Genomic DNA, 26,863 nt, shown 5'->3' with positions numbered 1-26,863 from the left:
AATGAGAAGTTTTAAAAGACTTTTTACGTTTACTAGAAGGAGGAATAACAGACATAGCCTTCTTAATGGATTTAGAAACAAAATCTCTTATGTTATCAGGAACACTCTGAATATTAGATGTTGACGGAACAGCAACAGGTAATGTAACAGTACTAAAGGAAATATTATCTGCATTAACAAGTTTGTCATGACAAACAGTACAAACAACAGCTGGAGGAACAGATACCAAAAGTTTACAGCAGATACACTTAGCTTTGGTAGCTCCAGCAGTATCTTCTGACTCAGCTTCAACGTGGGACATCTTGCAATATGTAATAGAAAAAACATATAAAGCAAAATTGATCAAATTCCTTAAATGACAGTTTCAGGAATGGGAAAAAAATGCCAGTGAATAAGCTTCTAGCAACCAGAAGCAAAAAATAATGAGACTTAAATAATGTGGAGACAATAGTGACGCCCATATTTTTTAGCGCCAAAAAAGATGCCCACATTATTTGGCGCCTAAATGCTTTTGGCGCCAAAAATGACGCCACATCCGGAACGCAGACACTTTTGGCGCAAAAGAACGTCAAAAATGACGCAACTTCCGGCGACACGTATGACGCCGGAAACAGAAAATATTTTTTGCGCCAAGAAAGTCCGCGCCAAGAATGACGCAATAAAATGAAGCATTTTCAGCCCCCGCGAGCCTAACAGCCCACAGGGAAAGTCAAATTTTTAAGGTAAGAAAAAAATGAATTATTCATATGCATTATCCCAAATATGAAACTGTCTGAAATAAGGAATGTTGAACATCCGGAGTCAAGGCAAATAAATGTTTGAATACATATATTTAGAACTTTATATAAAGTGCCCAACCATAGCTTAGAGTGTCACAGAAAATAAGACTTACTTACCCCAGGACACTCATCTACATGTAGTAGAAAGCCAAACCAGTACTGAAACGAGAATCAGTAGAGGAAATGGTATATATAAGAGTATATCGTCGATCTGAAAAGGGAGGTAAGAGATGAATCTCTACGACCGATAACAGAGAACCTATGAAATAGACCCCGTAGAAGGAGATCACTGCATTCAAATAGGCAATACTCTCCTCACATCCCTCTGACATTCACTGCACGCTGAGAGGAAAACCGGGCTCCAAACTGCTGCGGAGCGCATATCAACGTAGAATCTAGCACAAACTTACTTCACCACCTCCATAGGAGGCAAAGTTTGTAAAAACTGATTTGTGGGTGTGGTGAGGGGTGTATTTGTAGGCATTTTGAGGTTTGGGAAACTTTGCCCCTCCTGGTAGGAATGTATATCCCATACGTCACTAGCTCATGGACTCTTGCTAATTACATGAAAGAAATATATATATATATATATATATATATATATATATATATATATATATATATATATATATATATATATATATATATATAAAATATATATATGTTTTGTGGAATACAAAAATGCATAGGGATTATCTGCTGGAGCATGCCTAGAAGCTGTGAACTCAGTTGAAATACAATGCCTGTGTCTAAACACTGATTGGGGGGGGGGGGGGGGGGGGGGTTCTTCAGGCAGCTTAGCCATGTAATTAATTTTGCTTATTTTTGAAAATTATTTAAAAAAAACAGAATTTATGCTTACCTGATAAATTACTTTCTCCAACGGTGTGTCCGGTCCACGGCGTCATCCTTACTTGTGGGAATATCTCTTCCCCAAAAGGAAATGGCAAAGAGTCCCAGCAAAGCTGGCCATATAGTCCCTCCTAGGCTCCGCCCACCCCAGTCATTCGACCGACGGACAGGAGGAAAAAAACATAATTTATGCTTACCTGATAAATTTATTTCTCTTGTAGTGTGTTCAGTCCACGGGTCATCCATTACTTATGGGATATATTCTCCTTCCCAACAGGAAGTTGCAAGAGGATCACCCAAGCAGAGCTGCTATATAGCTCCTCCCCTCACGTCATATCCAGTCATTCGACCGAAACAAGACGAGAAAGGAGAAACTATAGGGTGCAGTGGTGACTGGAGTTATAATTTAAAATTTAGAACCTGCCTCAAAAAGACAGGGTGGGATGTGGACTGAACACACTACAAGAGAAATAAATTTATCAGGTAAGCATAAATTATGTTTTCTCTTGTTAAGTGTGTTCAGTCCACGGGTCATCCATTACTTATGGGATAACAATACCAAAGCTAAAGTACACGGATGATGGGAGGGACAAGGCAGGAACATTAAACAGAAGGAACCACTGCCTGTAGAACCTCTCTCCCAAAAACAGCCTCCGAAGAAGCAAAAGTGTCAAATTTGGAAAATTTGGAAAAAGTATTAAGTGAAGACCAAGTTGCAGCCTTGCAAATATGTTCAACAGAGGCCTCATTCTTAAAGGCCCAGGTGGAAGCCACAGCTCTAGTGGAATGAGCTGTAATTTTTTCAGGAGGCTGCTGTCCAGCAGTCTCATAGGCTAAGAGTATTATGCTACGAAGCCAAAAAGAGAGAGAGGTAGCCGAAGCCTTTTGACCTCTCCTCTGTCCAGAGTGAACGACAAACAGAGAAGAAGTTTGTCGAAAATCTTTAGTTGCCTGTAAGTAGAACTTTAGGGCACGGACCACGTCTAGCTAATGCAAAAGACGTTCCTTTTTTGAAGAAGGATTAGGACATAAAGATGGAACAATCTCTTGATTGATATTCCTGTTAGAAACAACCTTAGGTAAAAACCCAGGTTTAGTACGCAGGACTACCTTGTCTGAATGAAAGATCAGATAAGGAGAATCACAATGTAAGGCAGATAACTCAGAGACTCTTCGAGCCGAGGAAATAGCCATCAAAAACAGAACTTTCCAAGATAAAAGCTTAATATCAATGGAATGAAGGGGTTCAAACGGAACACTGTGAAGAACTTTAAGAACCAAGTTTAAGCTCCACGGAGGAGCAACAGTTTTAAACACAGGCTTAATCCTAGCCAAAGCCTGACAAAAAGCCTGGACGTCTGGATTCTCTGCCAGACGCTTGTGTAAAAGAATAGACAGAGCAGAAATCTGTCCCTTTAGTGAACTAGCGGATAAGCCCTTTTCTAAACCCTCTTGTAGAAAAGACAATATCCTAGGAATCCTAACCTTACTCCATGAGTAACTCTTGGATTCACACCAATATAAATATTTACGCCGAGATGCCATGAGATCCAGATCAGGTTTGCCCCAACGACGAATCAGTTGAGCAAATACCTCCGGGTGAAGTTCCCACTCCCCCGGATGAAAAGTCTGGCGACTTAGAAAATCCGCCTCCCAGTTCTCCACGCCTGGGATGTAGATCGCTGACAAGAGGCAAGAGTGAGACTCTGCCCAGAAAATTATCTTCGAGACTTCCAACATCGCTAGGGAACTCTTGGTTCCCCCTTGATGATTGATGTAAGCCACAGTCGTGATGTTGTCCGACTGAAATCTGATGAACCTCAGTGTTGCTAACTGAGGACAAGCTAGAAGAGCATTGAATATTGCTCTTAATTCTAGAATGTTTATCGGGAGGAGTTTCTCCTCCTGAGTCCACGATCCCTGAGCCTTCAGGGAGTTCCAGACTGCTCCCCAGCCTAGTAGGCTGGCATCTGTTACAATCGTCCAATCTGGTCTGCGAAAAGTCATTCCTTTGGACAGATTAACCAGTGACAACCACCAGAGAAGAGAATCTCTGGTCTCCTGGTCCAGATTCAGCAAAGGGGACAGATCTGAGTAATCCCCGTTCCATTGACTCAGCATGCATAGTTGCAGCGGTCTGAGATGTAGGCGCGCAAATGGCACTATGTCCATTGCCGCGACCATTAAGCCGATTACTTCCATGCACTGAGCTACCAATGGGCTCGGAATGGAGTGAAGGACACGGCAAGCATTGAGAATCTTTGATAACCTGGACTCAGTCAGGTAAATCATCTCTACAGAATCTATAAGAGTCCCTAGAAAAGGGACCCTTGTGAGTGGTAACAGAGAACTCTTTTCCATGTTCACTTTCCACCCATGCGACCTCAGAAATGCTAGAACTATCTCTGTATGAGACTTTGCATTTTGAAAACTTGACGCTTGTATCAGAATGTCGTCTAGGTACGGAGCCACCGCTATGCCTCGTGGTCTTAGTACCTCCAGAAGTGAGCCCAGAACCTTTGTAAAAATTCTCGGGGCCGTAGCTAACCCGAAGGGAAGAGCTACAAACTGGTAATGCCTGTCTAGAAAGGCAAACCTTAGGTACAGATAATGATCTTTGTGAATCGGTATGTGAAGGTAGGCATCCTTTAAGTCCACTGTGGTCATATATTGACCCTCTTGGATCATGGGTAGGATGGTCCGAATGGTTTCCATCTTGAACGATGGAACCCTTAGGAATTTGTTTAAGATTTTCAAGTCTAAGATTGGTCTGAAGGTTCCCTCTTTCTTGGGAACCACAAACAGATTTGAATAAAACCCTTGCCCCTGTTCCGTCCGCGGAACTGGGTGGATCACTCCCATCACTAAGAGGTCTTGTACACATTGTAGAAATGCCTCTTTCTTTACTAGGTTTGTTGATAACCTTGACAGATGAAACCTCCCTTGTGGAGGAGAAGTTTTGAAATCCAGAAGGTATCCCCGAGATATAATCTCCAATGTCCAGGGATCCTGTACATCTCTTGCCCAAGCCTGGGCGAAGAGAGAAAGTCTGCCCCCCACTAGATCCGTCTCCGGAAAGGGGGCCCTGTCTTCATGCTGTCTTAGGGGCGGAAGTAGGCTTTCTGGCCTGCTTGCCCTTGTTCCATGACTGGTTGCCTTTCCAACCCTGTCTGCCACGAGCAGTAGTTCCTTCCTGTTTTGGAGCAGGGGAAGTTGATGCTGCTCCTGCCTTGAAATTACGAAAGGCACGAAAATTAGACTGTTTGGCCTTTGATTTGGCCCTGTCCTGAGAAAGGGTGTGGCCCTTACCTCCAGTAATGTCAGCAATAATTTCCTTCAAGCCGGGCCCGAATAAAGTCTGCCCTTTGAAAGGAATGTTTAGTAGTTTAGACTTAGAAGTTACATCTGCTGACCAGGATTTAAGCCATAGCGCTCTGCGCGCCTGTATGGCGAATCCGGAATTCTTAGCCGTAAGTTTGGTTAAATGCACTACGGCATCCGAAACAAACACATTAGCCGGCTTAAGGGTTCTAATCTTGCTCAAAGACTCATCCAATGGTGCTGTGCGAATCGCCTCTTCCAGAGACTCAAACCAGAACGCCGCTGCAGCAGTGACAGGCGCAATGCATGCAAGAGGCTGTAATATAAAACCTTGTTGAATAAACATTTTCTTAAGATAACCCTCTAATTTTTTATCCATTGGATCTGAGAAAGCACAGCTATCCTCCACCGGGATAGTGGTACGCTTGGCTAAAGTAGAAACTGCTCCCTCCACCTTAGGGACCGTCTGCCATAAGTCTCGTGTGGTGGAGTCTATAGGGAACATTTTTCTAAATATCGGAGGAGGGGAAAAAGGCACACCGGGTCTATCCCACTCCTTGCTAATAATCTCTGTAAGCCTCTTTGGTATAGGAAAAATGTCAGTACACACCGGTACCGCATAGTATTTATCCAGCCTACATAATTTCTCTGGGATTGCCACCGTGTCACAATCATTCAGAGCCGCTAACACCTCCCCTAGCAACACGCGGAGGTTCTCGAGCTTAAATTTAAAATTTGAAATTTCTGAATCCGGTCTCCCCGAATCAGAACCGTCACCCACAGAATGAAGCTCTCCGTCCTCATGTTCTGCAAATTGTGACGCAGTATCAGACATGGCTCTCGTGTCATCGGTGCGCTCTGTCCTTAACCCAGAGCTGTCGCGCTTGCCTCTTAACTCGGGCATATTGTATAATACTTTTTTCATAACATTAGCCATATCATGTAAAGTGATTTGTAAGGGCCTTGATGTACTTGGCGCCTCAATCTCACACACCTCCCGAGCGGGAGACGAAGGTACCGACACGTGAGGAGAGTTAGACGGCATAACTTCCCCCTCGTTGTCTGGTGATAATTTCTTTATCGGTACAGATTGACTTTTATTCAAAGTAATATCAATACAATTGGTACACATATTTCTATTGGGCTCCACATCGGCTTTTAAACATAATGAACAAGCAGATTCCTCTGTATCAGACATGTTTAAACAGACTAGCAATAAAACTAGCAAGCTTGGAAATTACTTTGAATAAGTTTACAAGCAATATAAAAAACGCTGCAACGCTTTTTAAAAAACAGTTGAATAACAAAGAATTCAGTTATAGTCAACAATTCTTTAAATGTATTAATTAGCAGAGGATTGCACCCATTAGCAAAAGGATGATTAACCCCTCAGTACCCAAAAACGGATATCAAATTAAGATTTAACGCTTTTATCACAGTCAAACACACTGTCACAGGTCTGCTGTGACTGATTACCTCCCTCAAAAACGAATTTTGAAGACCCCTGAGCTCTCTAGAGACGTCCTGGATCAAGGAGGAAGAACAGGAAGACTGTGCTAGAATTTTAACTGCGCAACAAGGCGCTAAAAAAGGCCCCTCCCGCTCATTTACAACCGTGGGAGACCTGATATAACAGTTTCTATGCAGAAATATACGTTAGCCATGTGGAAAAAAATCATGCCCAAAAGGATTTATCACCAAAGTACCTCACAAAACGAATAACATGCCAGTAAACGTTTTAAAAAACAAACTTTTTTTTTTTTTTTAATGTCATGCAAAGTTATCACTAAGCCTGCTACCAGTCACTTCCACTGCAGATAAGGTTTAAGCATTATTTCAGTATTAACAGTATTTTCTCAGTCAAATTCTAGTCCCTAGAAAATAACTCTACTGTGCATACATTTATCAGCCTAATACCAGTCACTACTACTGCATTTAAGGCTGTACTTACATCAAATGGGTAACAGCAATGTTTTCTTAGTCAATTCCATTCCCAGAAAATATTGTACTGCACATACCTCATTTGCGGGGGACCCCGCATGCTATTCCCATTTTCTGAAGTTAACCCACTCCTCAGAATGTCGAGAACAGCCAGTGGATCTTAGTTACGCCTGCTAAGATCATAGAAAACGCAGGCAGTTTCTTCTTCCAAATACAGCCTTAGATAGAAAAACAGCACACACCGGTGCCATTTAAAATAAACTTTTGATTGAAGAATAATTAAGTAAAAACTCCAGCTCCTCTCGCGACCTCCTCCTTTGTTAAGGTTGCAAGAGAATGACTGGATATGACATGTGAGGGGAGGAGCTATATAGCAGCTCTGCTTGGGTGATCCTCTTGCAACTTCCTGTTGGGAAGGAGAATATATCCCATAAGCAATGGATGACCCGTGGACTGAACACACTTAACAAGAGAAATAGGAGAAACCATAGGGTGTCGTGGTGACTGTAGTTAGAGAAAATAATTAATCAGACCTGATTAAAAAACCAGGGCGGGCCGTGGACCGGACACACCGTTGGAGAAAGTAATTTATCAGGTAAGCATAAATTCTGTTTTCTCCAACATTGGTGTGTCCGGTCCACGGCGTCATCCTTACTTGTGGGAACCAATACCAAAGCTTTAGGACACGGATGAAGGGAGGGAGCAAATCAGGTTACCTAAACGGAAGGCACCACGGCTTGCAAAACCTTTCTCCCAAAAATAGCCTCCGAAGAATCAAAAGTATCAAATTTGTAAAATTTGGCAAAAGTGTGCAGTGAAGACCAAGTCGCTGCCTTACATATCTGATCAACAGAAGCCTCGTTCTTGAAGGCCCATGTGGAAGCCACAGCCCTAGTGGAGTGAGCTGTGATTCTTTCAGGAGGCTGCCGTCCGGCAGTCTCATAAGCCAATCGGATGATGCTTTTAAGCCAAAAGGAAAGAGGTAGAAGTTGCTTTTTGACCTCTCCTTTTACCAGAATAGACGACAAACAGAGAAGATGTTTGTCTGAACTCCTTTGTAGCTTCTAAGTAGAATTTTAGAGCACGGACTACATCTAAATTGTGTAGCAAACGTTCCTTCTTTGAAACTGGATTCGGACACAAAGAAGGTACAACTATCTCCTGGTTAATATTTTTGTTGGAAACAACCTTTGGAAGAAAACCAGGCTTAGTACGCAAAACAACCTTATCTGAATGGAACACCAGATAGGGCGGAGTACACTGCAGAGCAGATAACTCAGAAACTCTTCTAGCAGAAGAAATAGCAACCAAAAACAAAACTTTCCAAGATAACAACTTAATATCTATGGAATGTAAAGGTTCAAACGGAACCCCTTGAAGAACTGAAAGAACTAGATTCAAACTCCAGGGAGGAGTTAAAGGTCTGTAAACAGGCTTGATCCTAACCAGAGCCTGAACAAATGCTTGAACATCTGGCACAGCTGCCAGTCGGTGTAGTAAGACAGATAAAGCAGAAATCTGTCCCTTTAGAGAACTCACAGATAATCCTTTATCCAAACCTTCTTGTAGAAAGGAAAGAATCTTAGGAATTTTTACCTTATTCCATGGGAATCCCTTGGATTCACACCAGCAGATATATCTTTTCCATATTTTATGGTAAATTTTTCTAGTTACCGGTTTTCTGGCTTGAACCAGAGTATCTATCACAGAATCTGAAAACCCACGCTTTGATAGAATCAAGCGTTCAATCTCCAAGCCGTCAGCTGGAGGGAGACCAGATTTGGATGTTTGAATGGACCCTGTACAAGAAGGTCCTGTCTCAAAGGTAGCTTCCATGGTGGAACCGATGACATATTCACCAGGTCTGCATACCAGGAGCTATCAAGATCACCGAGGCCCTCTCCTTTTTGATCCTGGCTACCAGCCTGGGAATGAGAGGAAACGGTGGAAACACATAAGCTAGGTTGAAGGTCCAAGGCGCTAATAGTGCATCCACTAGAGTCGCCTTGGGATCCCTGGATCTGGACCCGTAGCAAGGAACCTTGAAGTTCTGACAAGACGCCATCAGATCCATATCTGGAATGCCCCACAATTGCGTCAACTGTGCAAAGATCTCCGGATGGAGTTCCCACTCCCCCGGAATGTCTGACGACTCAAATAATCCGCTTCCCAGTTTTCCACACCTGGGATGTGGATCGCAGATAGGTGGCAGGAGTGATCCTCCGCCCATTGTATTATTTTGGTCACTTCTTTCATCGCCAGGGAACTCCTTGTTCCCCCCTGATGATTGATATAAGCAACAGTCGTCATGTTGTCTGATTGGAACCTTATGAATCTGGCCTTTGCTAGCTGAGGCCAAGCCCTGAGAGCATTGAATATCGCTCTTAGTTCCAGAATGTTTATCGGGAGAAGAGACTCTTCCCGAGACCATAGTCCCTGAGCTTACAGGGATTCCCAGACCGAGCCCCAGCCCACTAGACTGGCGTCTGTCGTAACGATGACCCACCCTGGTCTGCGGAAGCCCATTCCCTGGGATAGGTGCTCCAGGGTTAGCCACCAACGGAGTGAATCTCTGGTCTTCTGATCTACTTGAATCACTGGAGACAAGTCTGTATAGTCCCCATTCCACTGTTTCAGCATGCACAGTTGTAATGGTCTTAGGTGAATTCGCGCAAAAGGAACTATGTCCATTGCTGCAACCATCAACCCTACTACTTCCATGCACTGAGCTATGGAAGGACGTGGAACAGAATGAAGAACTTGACAAGCGCTTAGAAGTTTTGACTTTCTGACATCTGTCAGAAAAATCCTCATTTCTAAAGAATTTATTATTGTTCCCAAGAAGGGAACTCTTGTCGACGGAGACAGAGAACTTTTTTCTATGTTCACCTTCCATCCGTGAGACCTGAGAAAGTCCAGAACGATGTCTGTATGAGCCTTTCCCTTTGAAAGGGACGACGCTTGTATTAGAATGTCGTCCAAGTATAGTACTACTGCAATGCCCCTCGGTCTTAGAACCGCTAGAAGGGACCCGAGTACCTTTCTGAAAATCCTTGGAGCAGTGGCTAACCCGAATGGGAGGGCCACAAACTGGTAATGTTTGTCCAGAAAAGCGAACCTTAGGAACTGATGATCTTTGTGGATAGCAATATGTAGGTACGCATCCTTTAGATCCACGGTAGTCATAAATTGACCTTCCTGGATAGTAGGTAGAATCGTTCGAATGGTTTCCATTTTGAACGATGGCACCGTGAGAAATTTGTTTAGGATCTTTAAATCCAGAATTGGTCTGAAGGTTCCCTCTTTTTTGGGAACTACGAACAGATTTGAGTAAAATCCCATTCCTTGTTCCGTCATTGGAACTGGGTGTATCACTCCCATCTGAAACAGGTCTTCTACACAATGTAAGAACGCCTGCCTCTTTATTTGGTTTGAGGATAAGTGAGACATGTGGAACCTTCCCCTTGGGGGTAGTTCCTGAATTCCAAAAGATAACCCTGAGAAACTATTTCTAGCGTCCAGGGATCCTGAACATCTCTTGCCCAAGCCTGAGCAAAGAGAGAGAGAGTCTGCCCCCCACTAGATCCGGTCCCGGATCGGGGGCTACTCCTTCATGCTGTTTTGTTAGCAGCAGCAGGCTTCTTGGCCTGCTTACCCTTGTTCCAGCCTTGCATCGGTTTCCAGGCTGGTTTGGTCTGTGAGGCATTACCCTCTTGCTTAGAGGATGCAGAATTAGAGGCCGGTCCGTTCCTGAAATTACGAAAGGAACGAAAATTAGACTTATTCTTGGCTTTGAAAGGCCTATCTTGTGGGAGGGCGTGGCCCTTTCCCCCAGTGATGTCTGAGATAATCTCTTTCAATTCTGGCCCAAAGAGAGTTTTACCCTTGAAGGGGATATTAAGCAATTTTGTCTTGGATGATACATCCGCTGACCAAGACTTTAGCCAAAGCGCTCTGCGCGCCACAATTGCAAACCCTGAATTTTTCGCCGCTAATCTAGCTATTTGCAAAGCGGCATCTAAAATAAGAGTTAGCCAACTTAAGTGCGTGAACTCTGTCCATAACCTCCTCATATGGAGTCTCTCTACTGAGCAAATTTTCTAGTTCCTTGAACCAGAACCACGCTGCTGTAGTGACAGGAACAATGCACGAAATGGGTTGCAGGAGGTAACCTTGCTGTACAAAAATCTTTTTAAGCAGACCCTCCAATTTTTTATCCATAGGATCTTTGAAAGCACAATTATCCTCGATAGGAATAGTAGTGCGCTTGTTTAAAGTAGAAACTGCCCCCTCGACCTTAGGGACTGTCTGCCATAAGTCCCTTTCTGGGGTCGACCATAGGAAATAATTTCTTAAATATAGGAGGGGGGACAAAAGGTATGCCAGGCTTCTCCCACTCCTTATTCACTATATCCGCCACCCGCTTGGGTATAGGAAAAGCGTCAGGGTGCACCGGAACCTCTAGGAACTTGTCCATCTTGCATAATTTTTCTGGAATGACCAGGTTGTCACAATCATCCAGAGTAGGTAACACCTCCTTAAGCAGTGCACAGAGATGTTCTAATTTAAATTTAAATGTCACAACATCAGGTTCAGCCTGTTGAGAAATTTTTCCTGAATCTGAAATTTCCCCATCTGACAAAACCTCCCTCATGGCCCCTTCAGATTGGTGTGAGGGTATGACAGAACAATTATCATCAGCGCCCTCCTGCTCTTCAGTGTTTAAAACAGAGCAATCGCGCTTTCTCTGATATGCAGGCATTTTGGATAAAATATTTGCTATGGAGTTATCCATTACAGCCGTCAATTGTTGCATGGTAATAAGCATTGGCGCGCTAGAAGTACTAGGGGCCTCCTGCGTGGGCAAAACTGGCGTAGACACAGAAGGAGATGATGTAGAACCATGTCTACTCCCTTCATCTGAGGAATCATCTTGGGCAACTTCATTATCTGTGACAGTACTGTCCTTACTTTGTCTGGACGCTATGGCACAATTATCACATAATTTTGAAGGGGGAGACACATTGACTTTCATACATATAGAACATAGCTTATCTGAAGGCACAGACATGTTAAACAGGCTTAAACTTGTCAGTAAAGCACAAAAACCGTTTTAAAACAAAACCGTTACTGTCTCTTTAAATTTTAAACAGAGCACACTTTATTACTGAATATGTGAAAAAATATGAAGGAATTGTTCAAATTTTACCAAAATTTCACCACAGTGTTTTAAAGCATTAAAAGTATTGCACAACAATTTTCAGAGCTTTAACCCTTAAAATAACGAAACCGGAGCCGGTTACAGTTTTAACCCCTCTACAGTCCCAGCTACAGCCTTTGCTGAGACTTTACCAAGCCCAGAGAGGAATACGATACCAAATGACGCCTTCTAGGAACTTTTCCAACTATCTTCAGATCCTCACACATGCATCTGCATGTCTTGCTCTCAAAAACAACTGCGCAGTAATGGAGCGAAAAACATAATTTATGCTTACCTGATAAATTCCTTTCTTCTGTTGTGTGATCAGTCCACGGGTCATCATTACTTCTGGGATATAACTCCTCCCCAACAGGAAATGCAAGAGGATTCACCCAGCAGAGCTGCATATAGCTCCTCCCCTCTACGTCAGTCCCAGTCATTCGACCAAGAATCAACGAGAAAGGAGTAACCAAGGGTGAAGTGGTGACTGGAGTATAATTTAAAAGATATCTACCTGCCTTAAAACAGGGCGGGCCGTGGACTGATCACACAACAGAAGAAAGGAATTTATCAGGTAAGCATAAATTATGTTTTCTTCTGTTATGTGTGATCAGTCCACGGGTCATCATTACTTCTGGGATACCAATACCAAAGCAAAAGTACACGGATGACGGGAGGGATAGGCAGGCTCATTATATAGAAGGAACCACTGCCTGAAGAACCTTTCTCCCAAAAATAGCCTCCGAAGAAGCAAAAGTGTCAAATTTGTAAAATTTGGAAAAAGTATGAAGCGAAGACCAAGTTGCAGCCTTGCAAATCTGTTCAACAGAGGCCTCATTCTTAAAGGCCCAAGTGGAAGCCACAGCTCTAGTGGAGTGAGCTGTAATTCTTTCAGGAGGCTGCTGCCCAGCAGTCTCATAGGCTAAACGTATTATGCTACGAAGCCAAAAAGAGAGAGAGGTAGCAGAAGCTTTTTGACCTCTCCTCTGTCCAGAGTAAACGACAAACAAGGAAGAAGTTTGGCTAAAATCTTTAGTTGCCTGCAAGTAGAACTTGAGGGCACGAACTACATCCAGATTGTGTAGAAGACGTTCCTTCTTTGAAGAAGGATTTGGACACAAGGATGGTACAACAATCTCTTGATTGATGTTCCTGTTAGTGACTACCTTAGGTAAGAACCCAGGTTTAGTACGCAGAACTACCTTGTCTGAGTGAAAAATCAGATAAGGGGAATCACAATGTAAGGCTGATAACTCAGAGACTCTTCGAGCCGAGGAAATAGCCATTAAAAACAGAACTTTCCAAGATAACATTCTTATATCAATGGAATGAAGGGGTTCAAACGGAACACCCTGTAAAACGTTAAGAACTAAGTTTAAACTCCATGGTGGAGCAACAGCTTTAAATACAGGCTTGATCCTAGCTAAAGCCTGACAAAAGGACTGGACGTCTGGATTTTCTGACAGACGTCTGTGTAACAAGATGGACAGAGCTGAAATCTGTCCCTTTAATGAACTAGCTGATAAACCCTTTTCTAAACCTTCTTGTAGAAAGGACAATATCCTAGCGATCCTAACCTTACTCCAGGAGTAACCTTTGGATTCGCACCAGTATAGGTATTTCCGCCATATTTTATGGTAAATCCTTCTGGTAACAGGCTTCCTAGCCTGAATCAGGGTATCAATAACCGACTCAGAAAAACCACGTTTTGATAAAATCAAGCGTTCAATTTCCAAGCAGTCAGCTTCAGAGAAGTTAGATTTTGGTGTTTGAATGGACCCTGTATCAGAAGGTCCTGTCTTAGAGGTAGAGACCAAGGCGGACAGGATGACATGTCCACCAGATCTGCATACCAAGTCCTGCGTGGCCATGCAGGTGCTATTAGAATTACTGATGCTCTCTCCTGTTTGATTTTGGCAATCAATCGAGGAAGCAGCGGGAAGGGTGGAAACACATAAGCCATCCTGAAGTTCCAAGGTGCTGTCAAAGCATCTATCAGAACTGCTCCCGGATCCCTGGATCTGGACCCGTAGCGATGAAGTTTGGCGTTCTGGCGAGACGCCATGAGATCTATCTCTGGTTTGCCCCAACGTCGAAGTATTTGGGCAAAGATCTCCGGATGAAGTTCCCACTCCCCCGGATGAAAAGTCTGGCGACTCAAGAAATCCGCCTCCCAGTTCTCCACTCCCGGGATGTGGATTGCTGACAGGTGGCAAGAGTGAGACTCTGCCCAGCGAATTATCTTTGATACTTCCATCATTGCTAGGGAGCTTCTTGTCCCTCCCTGATGGTTGATGTAAGCTACAGTCGTGATGTTGTCCGACTGAAACCTGATGAACCCCCGAGTTGTTAACTGGGGCCAAGCCAGAAGGGCATTGAGAACTGCTCTCAATTCCAGAATGTTTATTGGAAGGAGACTCTCCTCCTGATTCCATAGTCCCTGAGCCTTCAGAGAATTCCAGACAGCGCCCCAACCTAGTAGGCTGGCGTCTGTTGTTACAATTGTCCAGTCTGGCCTGCTGAATGGCATCCCCCTGGACAGGTGTGGCCGATGAAGCCACCATAGAAGAGAATTTCTGGTCTCTTGATTCAGATTCAGAGTAGGGGACAAATCTGAGTAATCCCCATTCCACTGACTTAGCATGCATAATTGCAGCGGTCTGAGGTGTAGACGTGCAAAAGGTACTATGTCCATTGCCGCTACCATTAAGCCGATCACCTCCATGCATTGAGCTACTGACGGGTGTTGAATGGAATGAAGGACGCGGCATGCATTTTGAAGCTTTGTTAACCTGTCTTCTGTCAGGTAAATCTTCATTTCTACAGAATCTATAAGAGTCCCCAAGAATGGAACTCTTGTGAGAGGAAAAAGAGAACTCTTCTTTTCGTTCACCTTCCATCCATGCGACCTTAGAAATGCCAGAACTAACTCTGTATGAGGCTTGGCAGTTTGAAAGCTTGAAGCTTGTATTAGAATGTCGTCTAGGTACGGAGCTACCGAAATCCCTCGCGGTCTTAGTACCGCTAGAAGGGCACCCAGAACCTTTGTGAAGATTCTTGGAGCCGTAGCCAGTCCGAATGGAAGAGCTACAAACTGGTAGTGCCTGTCTAAGAAGGCAAACCTTAGGTACCGGTGATGATCTTTGTGGATCGGTATGTGAAGGTAAGCATCCTTTAAATCCACTGTGGTCATGTACTGACCCTCTTGGATCATGGGTAAGATTGTCCGAATAGTTTCCATTTTGAACGATGGAACTCTTAGGAATTTGTTTAGAATCTTTAAATCTAAGATTGGCCTGAAAGTTCCCTCTTTTTTGGGAACCACAAACAGGTTTGAGTAGAACCCTTGTCCTTGTTCCGACCGTGGAACCGGATGGATCACTCCCATTAATAACAGATCTTGTACGCAGCGTAGAAACGCTTCTTTCTTTATCTGGTTTGTTGACAACCTTGACAGATGAAATCTCCCTCTTGGGGGAGATAATTTGAAGTCTAGAAGGTATCCCTGAGATATGATCTCTAGAGCCCAGGGATCCTGAACATCTCTTGCCCAGGCCTGGGCAAAGAGAGAGAGTCTGCCCCCCACTAGATCCGGTCCCGGATCGGGGGCTCTCGGTTCATGCTGTCTTTGGGGCAGCAGCAGGTTTCCTGGCCTGCTTGCTCTTGTTCCAGGACTGGTTAGGCTTCCAGCCTTGCCTGTAACGAGCAACAGCTCCTTCCTGTTTTGGTGCAGTGGAGGTTGATGCTGCTCCTGTTTTGAAATTCCGAAAGGGACGAAAATTAGACTGTCTAGCCTTAGCTTTGTCTTGAGGTAGGGCGTGGCCCTTACCACCTGTAATGTCAGCGATAATTTCTTTCAAACCGGGCCCAAATAAAGACTGCCCCTTGAAAGGTATATTAAGTAATTTGGACTTAGAAGTCACATCAGCTGACCAGGATTTTAGCCACAGCGCCCTACGTGCCTGTATGGCGAATCCTGAGTTCTTAGCCGTGAGTTTAGTTAAATGTACTACGGCCTCCGAAATGAAAGAATTAGCTAGTTTAAGGACTCTAAGCCTGTCCGTAATGTCGTCTAGCGTAGATGAACTAAGGTTCTCTTCCAGCGACTCAATCCAAAATGCTGCCGCAGCCGTAATCGGCGCGATACATGCAAGGGGTTGTAATATAAAACCTTGTTGAACAAACATTTTCTTAAGGTAACCCTCTAACTTTTTATCCATTGGATCTGAAAAAGCACAGCTATCCTCCACCGGGATAGTGGTACGCTTAGCTAAAGTAGAAACTGCTCCCTCCACCTTGGGGACCGTCTGCCATAAGTCCCTAGTGGTGGCGTCTATTGGGAACATCTTTCTAAATATTGGAGGGGGTGAGAACGGCACACCGGGTCTATCCCACTCCTTAGTAACAATTTCAGTTAGTCTCTTAGGTATAGGAAAAACGTCAGTACTCGCCGGGTACCGCAAAGTATTTATCCAACCTACACAGTTTCTCTGGTATTGCAACGGTGTTACAATCGTTAAGAGCTGCTAAGACCTCCCCTAGTAATACACGGAGGTTCTCCAATTTAAATTTAAAATTTGAAATATCTGAGTCCAATTTGTTTGGATCAGAACCGTCACCCACAGAATGAAGCTCTCCGTCCTCATGCTCTGCGAGCTGTGACGCAGTATCAGACATGGCCCTTGCATTGTCAGCGCACTCTGTTCTCACCCCAGAGTGATCACGCTTGCCTCTTAGTTCTGGTAATTTAGACAAAACTTCAGTCATAACAGTAGCCATATCTTGTAATGTTATCTGTAATGGCCGCCCAGATGTACTAGGCGCCATAATATCACGCACCTCCCGGGCGGGAGATGCAGGTACTGCCGCGTGAGGCGAGTTAGTCGGCATAACTCTCCCCTCGCTGTTTGGTGAAATTTGTTCACATTGTACAGATTGACTTTTATTTAAAGTAGCATCAATACAGTTAGTACATAAATTTCTATTGGGCTCCACCTTGGCATTGGAACAAATGACACAGATATCTTCCTCTGAGTCAGACATGTTTAACACACTAGCAAAAAACTTACAACTTGGTTATAATCTTTTTTAGCAAAAAAATACTGTGCCTCAAAGAGGTACTAAACGATTAAATAACAGTTGAAATAATGAACTGAAAAACAGTTATAGCATCAAACTTTAAAACAACACAACTCTTAGCAAAGGTTTGTTCCCATTAGTAAAATAACAATAATTAAATTTGACATAAAAAGTACAAAGCAACGTTTTTATGCACAGTCACTATAAGAATTCTCACAGCTCTGCTGAGAGAAGTTACCTCCCTTCAAAGAAGTTTGAAGACCCCTGAGATCTGTCAGAGATGAACCGGATCATGCAGGAAATAAAAGTGACTGACTGGAATTTTTTGATGCGTAGTAAAGAGCGCCAAAAACGGCCCCTCCCTCTCTCACACAGCAGTGAAGAGAAACGAAACTGTCACAATTACAAGCAAAAAACTGCCAAGTGGAAAATAATGCCCAAATATCTATTCACACAGTACCTCAGCAATGTAAACGATTCTACATTCCAGCAAAAACGTTTAGCATGATAAATAGTTATTAAAAGTATTAGTGACCTTTAGCAGAGTAGTTCCGGTGAAATACCATCCCCAGAATACTGAAGTGTATACATACATGTCATTTTAACGGTATGGCAGGATTTTCTCATCAATTCCATTCAGAAAATAAAAACTGCTACATACCTCAATGCAGATTCATCTGCCCGCTGTCCCCTGATCTGAAGCCTTTACCTCCCTCAGATGGCCGAGAACAGCAATATGATCTTAACTACTCCGGTTAAAATCATAGTAAAAAACTCTGGCAGATTCTTCCTCAAACTCTGCCAGAGAAGTAATAACACGCTCCGGTGCTATTGTAAAATAACAAACTTTTGATTGAAGTCATAAAAACTAAGTATAATCACCATAGTCCTCTCACACATCCTATCTAGTCGTTGGGTGCAAGAGAATGACTGGGACTGACGTAGAGGGGAGGAGCTATATGCAGCTCTGCTGGGTGAATCCTCTTGCATTTCCTGTTGGGGAGGAGTTATATCCCAGAAGTAATGATGACCCGTGGACTGATCACACATAACAGAAGAAATGAGGCTCAGCCTACAACTGGGAAGGCCCTTCCTGACTGGAAAAGGTGTCTAACATAGTGCCTGACGTTAAAAAACGTTCCCCAAGTTTATAAGTGTGAAATACCAGCATAAACATGTATAAAATGTCCAAATAAAGCAATCGATTTTGCCCATAAAAGCGTCTACCAGTTTTATAGCCCATATTAAGCCCTTTATTCTGCTTGAGACTAAGAAAATGGCTTACCGGTCCCCATGAGGGGAAATGACAGCCTTCCAGCATTACACAGTCTTGTTAGAAATATGGCTAGTCATAACTTAAGCAGAAAAGTCTGCTAACTGTTTCCCCCAACTGAAGTTACTTCATCTCAACAGTCCTATGTGGAAAAAGCAAAGGATTTTAGTTACTGTCTGCTAAAATCATCTTCCTCTCACAAACAGAATTCTTCATCTTTTTCTGTTTCAGAGTAAATAGTACATACCAGCACTATTTTAAAATAAACTCTTGATAGTAGAATAAAAAACTACAACTAAACAACACATACTCTTAACCATCTCCGTGGAGATGTTGCCTGTGCAACGGCAAAGAGAATGACTGGGGTGGGCGGAGCCTAGGAGGGACTATATGGCCAGCTTTGCTGGGACTCTTTGCCATTTCCTGTTGGGGAAGAGATATTCCCACAAGTAAGGATGACGCCGTGGACCGGACACACCAATGTTGGAGAAAACCATGTCAGCAATTTTTGAACAATTTTTTTATGCAAACTATTTTTAAATTAATTAGTCCTTTTGGGATATGCGCAGATCTCAACCTGTTTTATATCCCTTTAAATCACACCTTAGGAAGCAATATAACTACTTATAAACCCCTCAACAATCAGAAATAGAGATCCCACTAATATTTATTTGACATCAGTCCAACATCACAGAAAAAATTTAAATACATTTTTGAAATCCTTTGCACTTCGCCAGTCATTGAAAGTTAATGTGAAATCCTACACAGAGGTTAACAAGGAGGGCAAGAATGCTAAAAAAACCCAGTAACAAGTCTTATGTTCGATCACTTAAATCATCTTTGGGGAATATAAGACTTTATAAGGAGATAACTGAAGAATTTCAGCTTTATTACTCTTACTTATATAATCTGGTCAAGAACAAGGGTAACATTATTGATCTCGATTTAACTAATACAGTGTTGTAAACTATCCTCAATATTTCATCCCTCTGTAATTCAAGAGAACACAGATTTACCGGAAAAGCCATTTACAGTAGAATATAAAGGGTAATTAAGAATTTCACAAAAGTGAAAGCTCCTGGCCCCGATGGCTATACCACTCTCAATTTAGTGGAATTATTGCTCCTGTACTAGTTGATCTTTATAACACTATTTCAAAAGAAGAATTTCCAAAATCTATGTTAGAGGGGCAAATCTTAGTGTTACCTGAATCCGGTAGCTACCCAGAACATACTTAGAATTGTAGACACATCTTCCCCAAGCAATATCACACTTCCACAAAATCATCTACCCTGATCAATCAGAAGGAAAAGTAAAGATAACACTCCTGCACTATCCAAATTATGTGTCAGGCTCAATCTTTTTCTGATCACATTATCCTTTTGTCAACAGGTGCCAAAAAAGGTGTTTGACAGGATGGACTAGCATTTTATGGGAGCTGTCTTGTCACACTTTGGGCTAAGCACTTGTTTAGTTTCCTGGGTATTAACGTTAAATATTGAACCAACAACTGAGAACTCATACTCTTTACCTATATTAAACAGCACTAAACAAGGTTGCCCTTTATCCCCCATACTCTTTGCTATAACATTGTGAATTCTAGCAGCTAAAATTAAAATAAACACCAAGATTTCCAGAGTCACCATAGGGAGTTCTTCTTACAACCTATCCTTATGTGCGGAAAATATCCTATGTACCCTGACCAAACCAGTCAGTTCTTTATCTGAAATATTGTCAGAGCTAACTGTGTTTGGAAATAAATCCATCTTTTTAATCAATATAGATAAATCTGAAATTAACATTTCGGCAAGTTATCATATATAGCTGTATCCAAATCCCCACTAGACAAAATATGTCTGGGGCCGTATTCACCCACATACTGCTAAATATATTGTATATACACATACAAGGAGAGACGGGGACTGTTTATTCTGCAAATTTTGGCTTCCCACCAAGCAGGCCATTTTCTTCAGCTAGTTAATTGGAATGGATTGTGTTCAATTTATCTGGGTGTGGATAGAAAATGGCACTCTCTAAAACCTCAGCATAGGTGGGGTGGGGGGGGGGGGGGGGAGAGATCATCTATTCAACAACATTTATATCAAGGAAACCTTTCAGATAAAGGATAAAATCATTGAATCCTCTAGAATTTTCTCTATTTCTTCACATTTACCTGTGATTTTAAGAAACCCAGCTCTTCAAACTTTGTTCTTGAACCACAGACTGAGGTTATTCTCTCCCAAAAGTTTGGTTTATTTCAAATGGGTGCGCTTAAACCTTAAGTGGATTGGGGGCTTCAATTGGAAAACCATTTGACTGTTGGCTAACCTATTTGCAGATTAAACATTATATTAACTCACATCACAATAAAAAAAATATTATTAGACAATTAACACCCTTGGAGAAGTTGTGTAGCTTATCAACTACACTGAAGGATATATTAAACATCACATAAAATAGTGCAAGAGTCCCTATACATGGACTATTCATGTCAGAAAGCGGGAACAAGAATTTGGTGTCGAAATTTTCTAAGCAACAGCTAAAGTTTCCACTTTATCTATTGAAAAACCATGTCAAAGTGTTGTTGAGATGGTACCGAACTCAAACACTATCAACCTTGCAGTGTGTGACAAATGCTGGAGGACTTGAGGACTAAGTGGGTCACTTTTATATGCCAAGAGCTGGAATGAGTACTAGGTTTTTTATTGGCTCGATCACCAAAAAGATTTTTCTTATTAAATGGTCCTACACTTCTCCCTTGAAAATATAGGTTGATTTTATTTAAAATAATGAAAAAAATATGCAAAAGGCGTATTACTACAATTCTGGAAACAAATTCTGGATATCAACTACATACAACCAGTGGCTTTACTTGGTGGAACACACAATATCTTTAGAACAACTAAAGTATACTCACAATGGCAGATGAGATCTCTTCTCCCAAGTCAAATTATTTTAACTGTTTAACTCCTTGAACTTGTATTTTGCAATACATTTATGGCTCATGATTTAGCTTTCATTCTTTAAAAATGGTCAGATATTTTTTTTTATTAATTTTTAGAATGAGTACTATTATGCTTTTTTTTTAAAAATAAAATAAAAAGTAAAGATGTTTAAAGAAAGGTTAACACTTACCAAGTAACTGAACAGCTCGCCATTGTGAAATATTTGAACTGGATCCCGCTCACTAAATTTCTAGTGTGGAAAGAAGAAGAAAAATGAGAGAAAACTGCATTTTTGTATTTTTATTTACATTTTTATTGAGGTACTTAATTTAGGCATACAAACAATTATACAGAGGGAATTGCCATACAGTACAAAAGGAGAAATCTACATTTCAGCTGAGCTCTATATTGGTATGTTAAACCTGTAGCACAGCTCACCAACGAAATAATGAACAGTTATAAATGGCAAAATTGATACATGGTGCCTATTCATAAGAGAACCTTCAAAAGCAAACCCCAGAGGTCACTCTTGGACCTTAAAGGGACAGTCAAGTCCAAAAAAACCTTTCATGTTTTAAATAGGGCATGCAATTTTAAACAACTTCCCAATTTACTTTTATCACCAATTTTGCTTTGTTCTCTTGGTATTCTTAGTTGAAAGCTAAAACTAGGAGGTTCATATGCTAATTTCTTAGACCTTGAAGACTGCCTCTAATCTGAATACATTTTGACCACTAGAGGGCATTAGTTCACATGTTTCATATAGATAACATTGAGCTCATGCACGTAAAGTGACCTAGGAGTGAGCACTGATTGGCTGAACTGCATGTCTGTCCAAAGAACTGAAACAAGGGGGCAGTTTGCAGAGGCTTAGATACAAGATAATCACAGAGGTAAAATGTGTATTTTAACTGTTGGTTATGCAAAATTGGGAAATGGGTAATAAAGGGATTATCTTTCTTTTTAAACAACAAAAATTCTTGTGTCGACTGTCCCTTTAAATAAGTAAACCTGTCTGAAAGTAAGGGAAGGTATAATGAAATGAAGAGACCACTCTTGGGTCTCACTATGGTAACCTCAGATTTTATCATTTATTTTTCTGATGATGATAGCGCATGATACATTATTATTATTTATAGCCAACATATTTTACAAGTCTAGAATCCCCAAGGGAAAAAACAATGGCCTGTCTCGGTGCTTGACCTTTAGCGTTTACTGACAGGGGAGCTTGGTAAGGGGTATGAAATAATAATGGAACATATAGGGTTGCTCTTGGACCCTTAAAACTAATTGCAAACCAGTAATATACTTTAAAAAAACTCTTATATAGGATACTTGTGGGTCTGAACTACCAAGAAGCACAAAAACAAATATTGGCAACTTAGGATCTCTCCAATATCTGCAATACATGTTGTAGTGGGCATATAATTTCTAATAATGAGGAACCAATAGGACAGGACATTTTTTAGATCTTTTGCAAACCCAAAAATGTATATTGTTAAGAGGCTGGTATAATTAAAAGGGATGAAGCTAACTTTGAAGCAGATAAGACGCTTACTTGCTAGATTATGCGACAGGGCGAAGATGAAAAAATTAAGCAAGCTACAGGAGTTAGGTCAGTTTATCTTAAAGGGACAGTACACTGTAAAATTGTTTTTATATGACTGTATTTTCAATGACTTGTTATACCAGCTGCAGAGTATAAAATTTATGAGAAATTGCATTTCTCTTGTAAGGTGTATCCAGTCCACAGGTTCATCCATTACTTGTGGGATATTCTCCTTCCCAAAAGGAAGTTGCAAGAGGACACCCACAGCAGAGCTGTCTATATAGCTCCTCCCCTAACTGCCACCTCCAGTCATTCTCTTGCAACTCTCGACAAGAAAGGAAGTATCAAGAGATATGTGGTGACTTAGTGTAGTTTTACCTTCAATCAGGAGATTGTTGTTCCATCACTGTGGCCTAATCCTTCTTCAAAGAAGGAACGTCTATTACACAATCTTGACGTGGTTTGTGCTTTAAAGATTTATTTGCATTGTTTGTTGTCTACTCTGGACAGAGGAGAGGCCAAAAGGCTTCGGCATCTTCTCTTTCTTTTTGGCCGAGAAGCATAAATCGTTTAGCTTATGAGACTGCTGGCCAGCAGCCTCCTGAAAAAATTACAGCTCATTCCACTAGAGCGGTAGCTTCCACATGGGCTTTTAAAAATGAGGCCTCTGTTGAACAGATTTGTAAGGCGGCGACTTGGTCTTCGCTTCATACTTTTTCTAAATTCTACAAATTTGATACTTTTGCTTCCTCGGAGGCTATTTTTGGGAGAAAGGTCTTGCAGGCAGTGGTGCCTTCCGTTTAAGTTCCTGCCTTGTCCCTCCCTTCATCCGTGTCCTAAAGCGTTGGTATTGGTATCCCACAAGTAATGGATGAACCCGTGGACTGGATACACCTTACAAGAGAAAACAAAATTTATGCTTACCTGATAAATTTTGTTTTCTCTTGTGGTGTATCCAGTCCACGGCCTGCCCTGTCACTTTAAGGCAAGTGTGTTTTATTTTTAAACTACAGTCACCACTGCACCCTATAGTTTCTCCTTTTTTCTTGCTTGTCTTCGGTCGAATGACTGGGGGTGGCAGTTAGGGGAGAAGCTATATAGACAGCTCTGCTGTGGGTGTCCTCTTGCAACTTCCTGTTGGGAAGGAGAATATCCCACAAGTAATGGATGAACCCGTGGACTGGATACACCACAAGAGAAAGAAATTTATCAGGTAAGCATAAATTTTGTTTTTTCGGTTTATTTGTGTATATGAAGTAGCTGGTTTTGTGCTTTTAAACCACAGCCTATTACAATGGGTTGAGCTTCAGGTAATATCAGATCTCATTATGTTATCACTTTTATGTACACAGACTTGCTTTGTTATCTTATATTTGTCTAGAAAACCAAAGCTCAATACTTAGAGAGAACAATGGAAAATGATCATTTTATTACTTATCTATCCTGCCCCCCCACTGAGAGTGTAATCTTTTCTGCTGGCTGTGTTTACTTAGGCTATTCAATAGAATATACTCCAGTATAGAAACTTTCAGTATAGGTTGGGATACCACAGGCTAAATCAGCTATTTCAAATGCCAAAATAGGGGTAAAGGAGCTACTTGTAAACAATTTAATACACTCCAGCAGGTAAAATGAATAATTGGGAACAATTTAAAGGGGAGAACATTTTTGGGTGAACTGTCCCTTTAAGAAATCAGACTGGGAACAAAATGTGATATTAGGGGGGACCAAATATTTTGTTAGCTGGTTAGGGAGCAGGTACCATACATAAAAACTTGTTAGACCTGTAGCCATAAATCTGTTATCTTTACATAGACAATGTAATCTATCAGATTAATCCCCTGGATTTAAGGAAGTAGGTAAAAAAAGCATGCCTTTGCTGTCTCAGCCACGGACAGCTCGGATTTGGTAGTAAAATACATTGCGATACGAATTACAGACAGAGTATGGATAAAAGATTATGGGAGCTAATGTCATAAGAGATCTTTGCAAAGAGTTTTGACTAGACTCTGGTGTTTTCAAGTGGTTATATATAACACAGTGAGGTTGGATATATAAATAACTAAGGGAAATCCTTTGGCCAGGGATGGAGGGACAGCGGTGGCAAAATGGAAAAAAGAGCAGTTTTAAACTAAGTTTTCATTCATATTATAATTAATTTATATAAAATGTATGCTTGAGATTGATTCTATATTAGCTTAACTATGCAATGGTACTTTTTTTATACTTCATTTCATCACGCATTGACTGGTCCTTTAAGTCCAAGCTTTTCACAAGCAATGTAAACACAGCCAGCAGAAAAAAAAAAAATACACTCCAGGTGGGGTGCAGGATAGTTAAGTATTAACATTTTGATTTTCCATTGTTCTCTAAGTATTGAGCTTTGGTTTAAAGAGAAATATAAGATAAAAAAGCATGTATGTGTACACAAAGTGATAACAAAATGAGATCTGATTATCCCTGCAAGCGCACCCCATTGTAATGGGTGCCTTATAAAAATCACTGTGCCTATAACATTTGGAGAATGCATACAAGGTAACTGTATGAAATTACAGCACCTCCTTTCCTACAAGCCAAAGATGATGCTAAAGATTTTGGAAAATAACGGATCACCGCAAACTTTAGATTTAGTTTCGAGCGCACAAGCAATAAGTATGGCTTGTTGAACTTAACTGGAAAATGTTATAAAAAAAAAAAAAAAAAAGGCTATTAGAGAGAAACAGAATAAAAATTATATAAACAATTACAGACAGGAATGAGTAACAGGCAAAGGATATAAAAATTCCTAAATATATCTGACTTTAAAAAGAACATTTCAGTGTAAACTATTCTTGGATTTTTATCAAGCTTTTTTTTTATATATACTAACAAAACTGTATTCTAAAAACTATTTTGCACAAAGAGGAAGCAAACACAACTAAATAGCTTAACGTTTCTACATCTCCAAGAGGATGAGCAATAAGACTATTTTATTTTTACTAAAGTTTATTTCAATAACTCACACTGTATACAAAAATAATAAAAGAACATCTCCATGATAATTAAAAATATAAAAAAAGAAGACGGTTTTTCTATTTCTTTCAATTGTCAACATACATCCCTTGTCCACCTCATCTCTCTGTCGTAAGGGAACACACTATTTTATCCCTCTATAAATAATATTATTATTATCGGTTATTTGTAGAGCGCCAACAGATTCCGCATTTTGTAAATCTACTTTCATAGATAAAATATATTGTTCCCATTCGTCAAAAAATATATGGACTCTTCCCACTGGGTCCAATAGTGCATCATATTTCACCATTATTTGTTGTCATAATGCTTTATTAAGCAGAAGGATACATTTTTTTTTCAATACATATTTTTGTAATAGCCCTCCTCGCTAGTAATATCATCATTACAATGATTGCTTTCCTTTGTTTTTGAATTGACCTGGGTATATAATTTATGAGTAGTGGAACGTTTAAATCCTAAATGGAGGTAGGGTTATTGGAGATTTATATTATCTTTAACTTCCTCAAATGCATATATTTTACTCTTAGTTTTCTTATATAACCCTAATATTTGACATTTTTTTTATATTAATCTTATATACTGACATATCTCCAAAAAAAAAAAGGAGGATATTTTCTACAGCTCTCTCTCTATATATATTTCAGTAGTCATCAGCAAAGTAAGTCATCAGGAAAGAATGCAACCTGTAGATAAGTTTTCCCGATCAATATTCCTGGTGAACAGCTCTTGAAGAGATGTATCAGTGGTTCCAATGCTATATATTAAAGAGGAGAGGGGAAAGAGGAAATCACTGATGGGTTACGCTATATAATTTTATTGGAGAGGATATATGTCCATTAACGCACATATAGGTGTCTGTTGGGAGTTAATACTGCCTTGATATATTAAAAAAAATTACAATTTATACAA

The 26,863-nt window shown here is 41.0% G+C and overlaps 1 protein-coding gene across 1 annotated transcript in view; it reads right to left on the bottom strand.

The window, feature by feature from the left end:
- Positions 1-26,863, bottom strand: part of LOC128661515 (uncharacterized) — a 309,387-nt gene that overhangs the window by 133,992 nt on the left and 148,532 nt on the right. The window contains exon 17 of the mRNA XM_053715765.1: positions 21,581-21,640. Within this exon, the coding sequence (XP_053571740.1) occupies positions 21,581-21,640 (60 nt within the window). The remainder of the gene's footprint in view (positions 1-21,580; positions 21,641-26,863) is intronic.

Source organism: Bombina bombina, chromosome 5 (assembly GCF_027579735.1).
Source record: "Bombina bombina isolate aBomBom1 chromosome 5, aBomBom1.pri, whole genome shotgun sequence".
In the NCBI taxonomy this organism is placed as follows: Eukaryota; Metazoa; Chordata; class Amphibia; order Anura; family Bombinatoridae; genus Bombina; species Bombina bombina.
The sequence above is the reverse complement of the archived record's forward strand: the minus strand, read 5'-3'. Positions and strand labels throughout refer to the sequence as shown.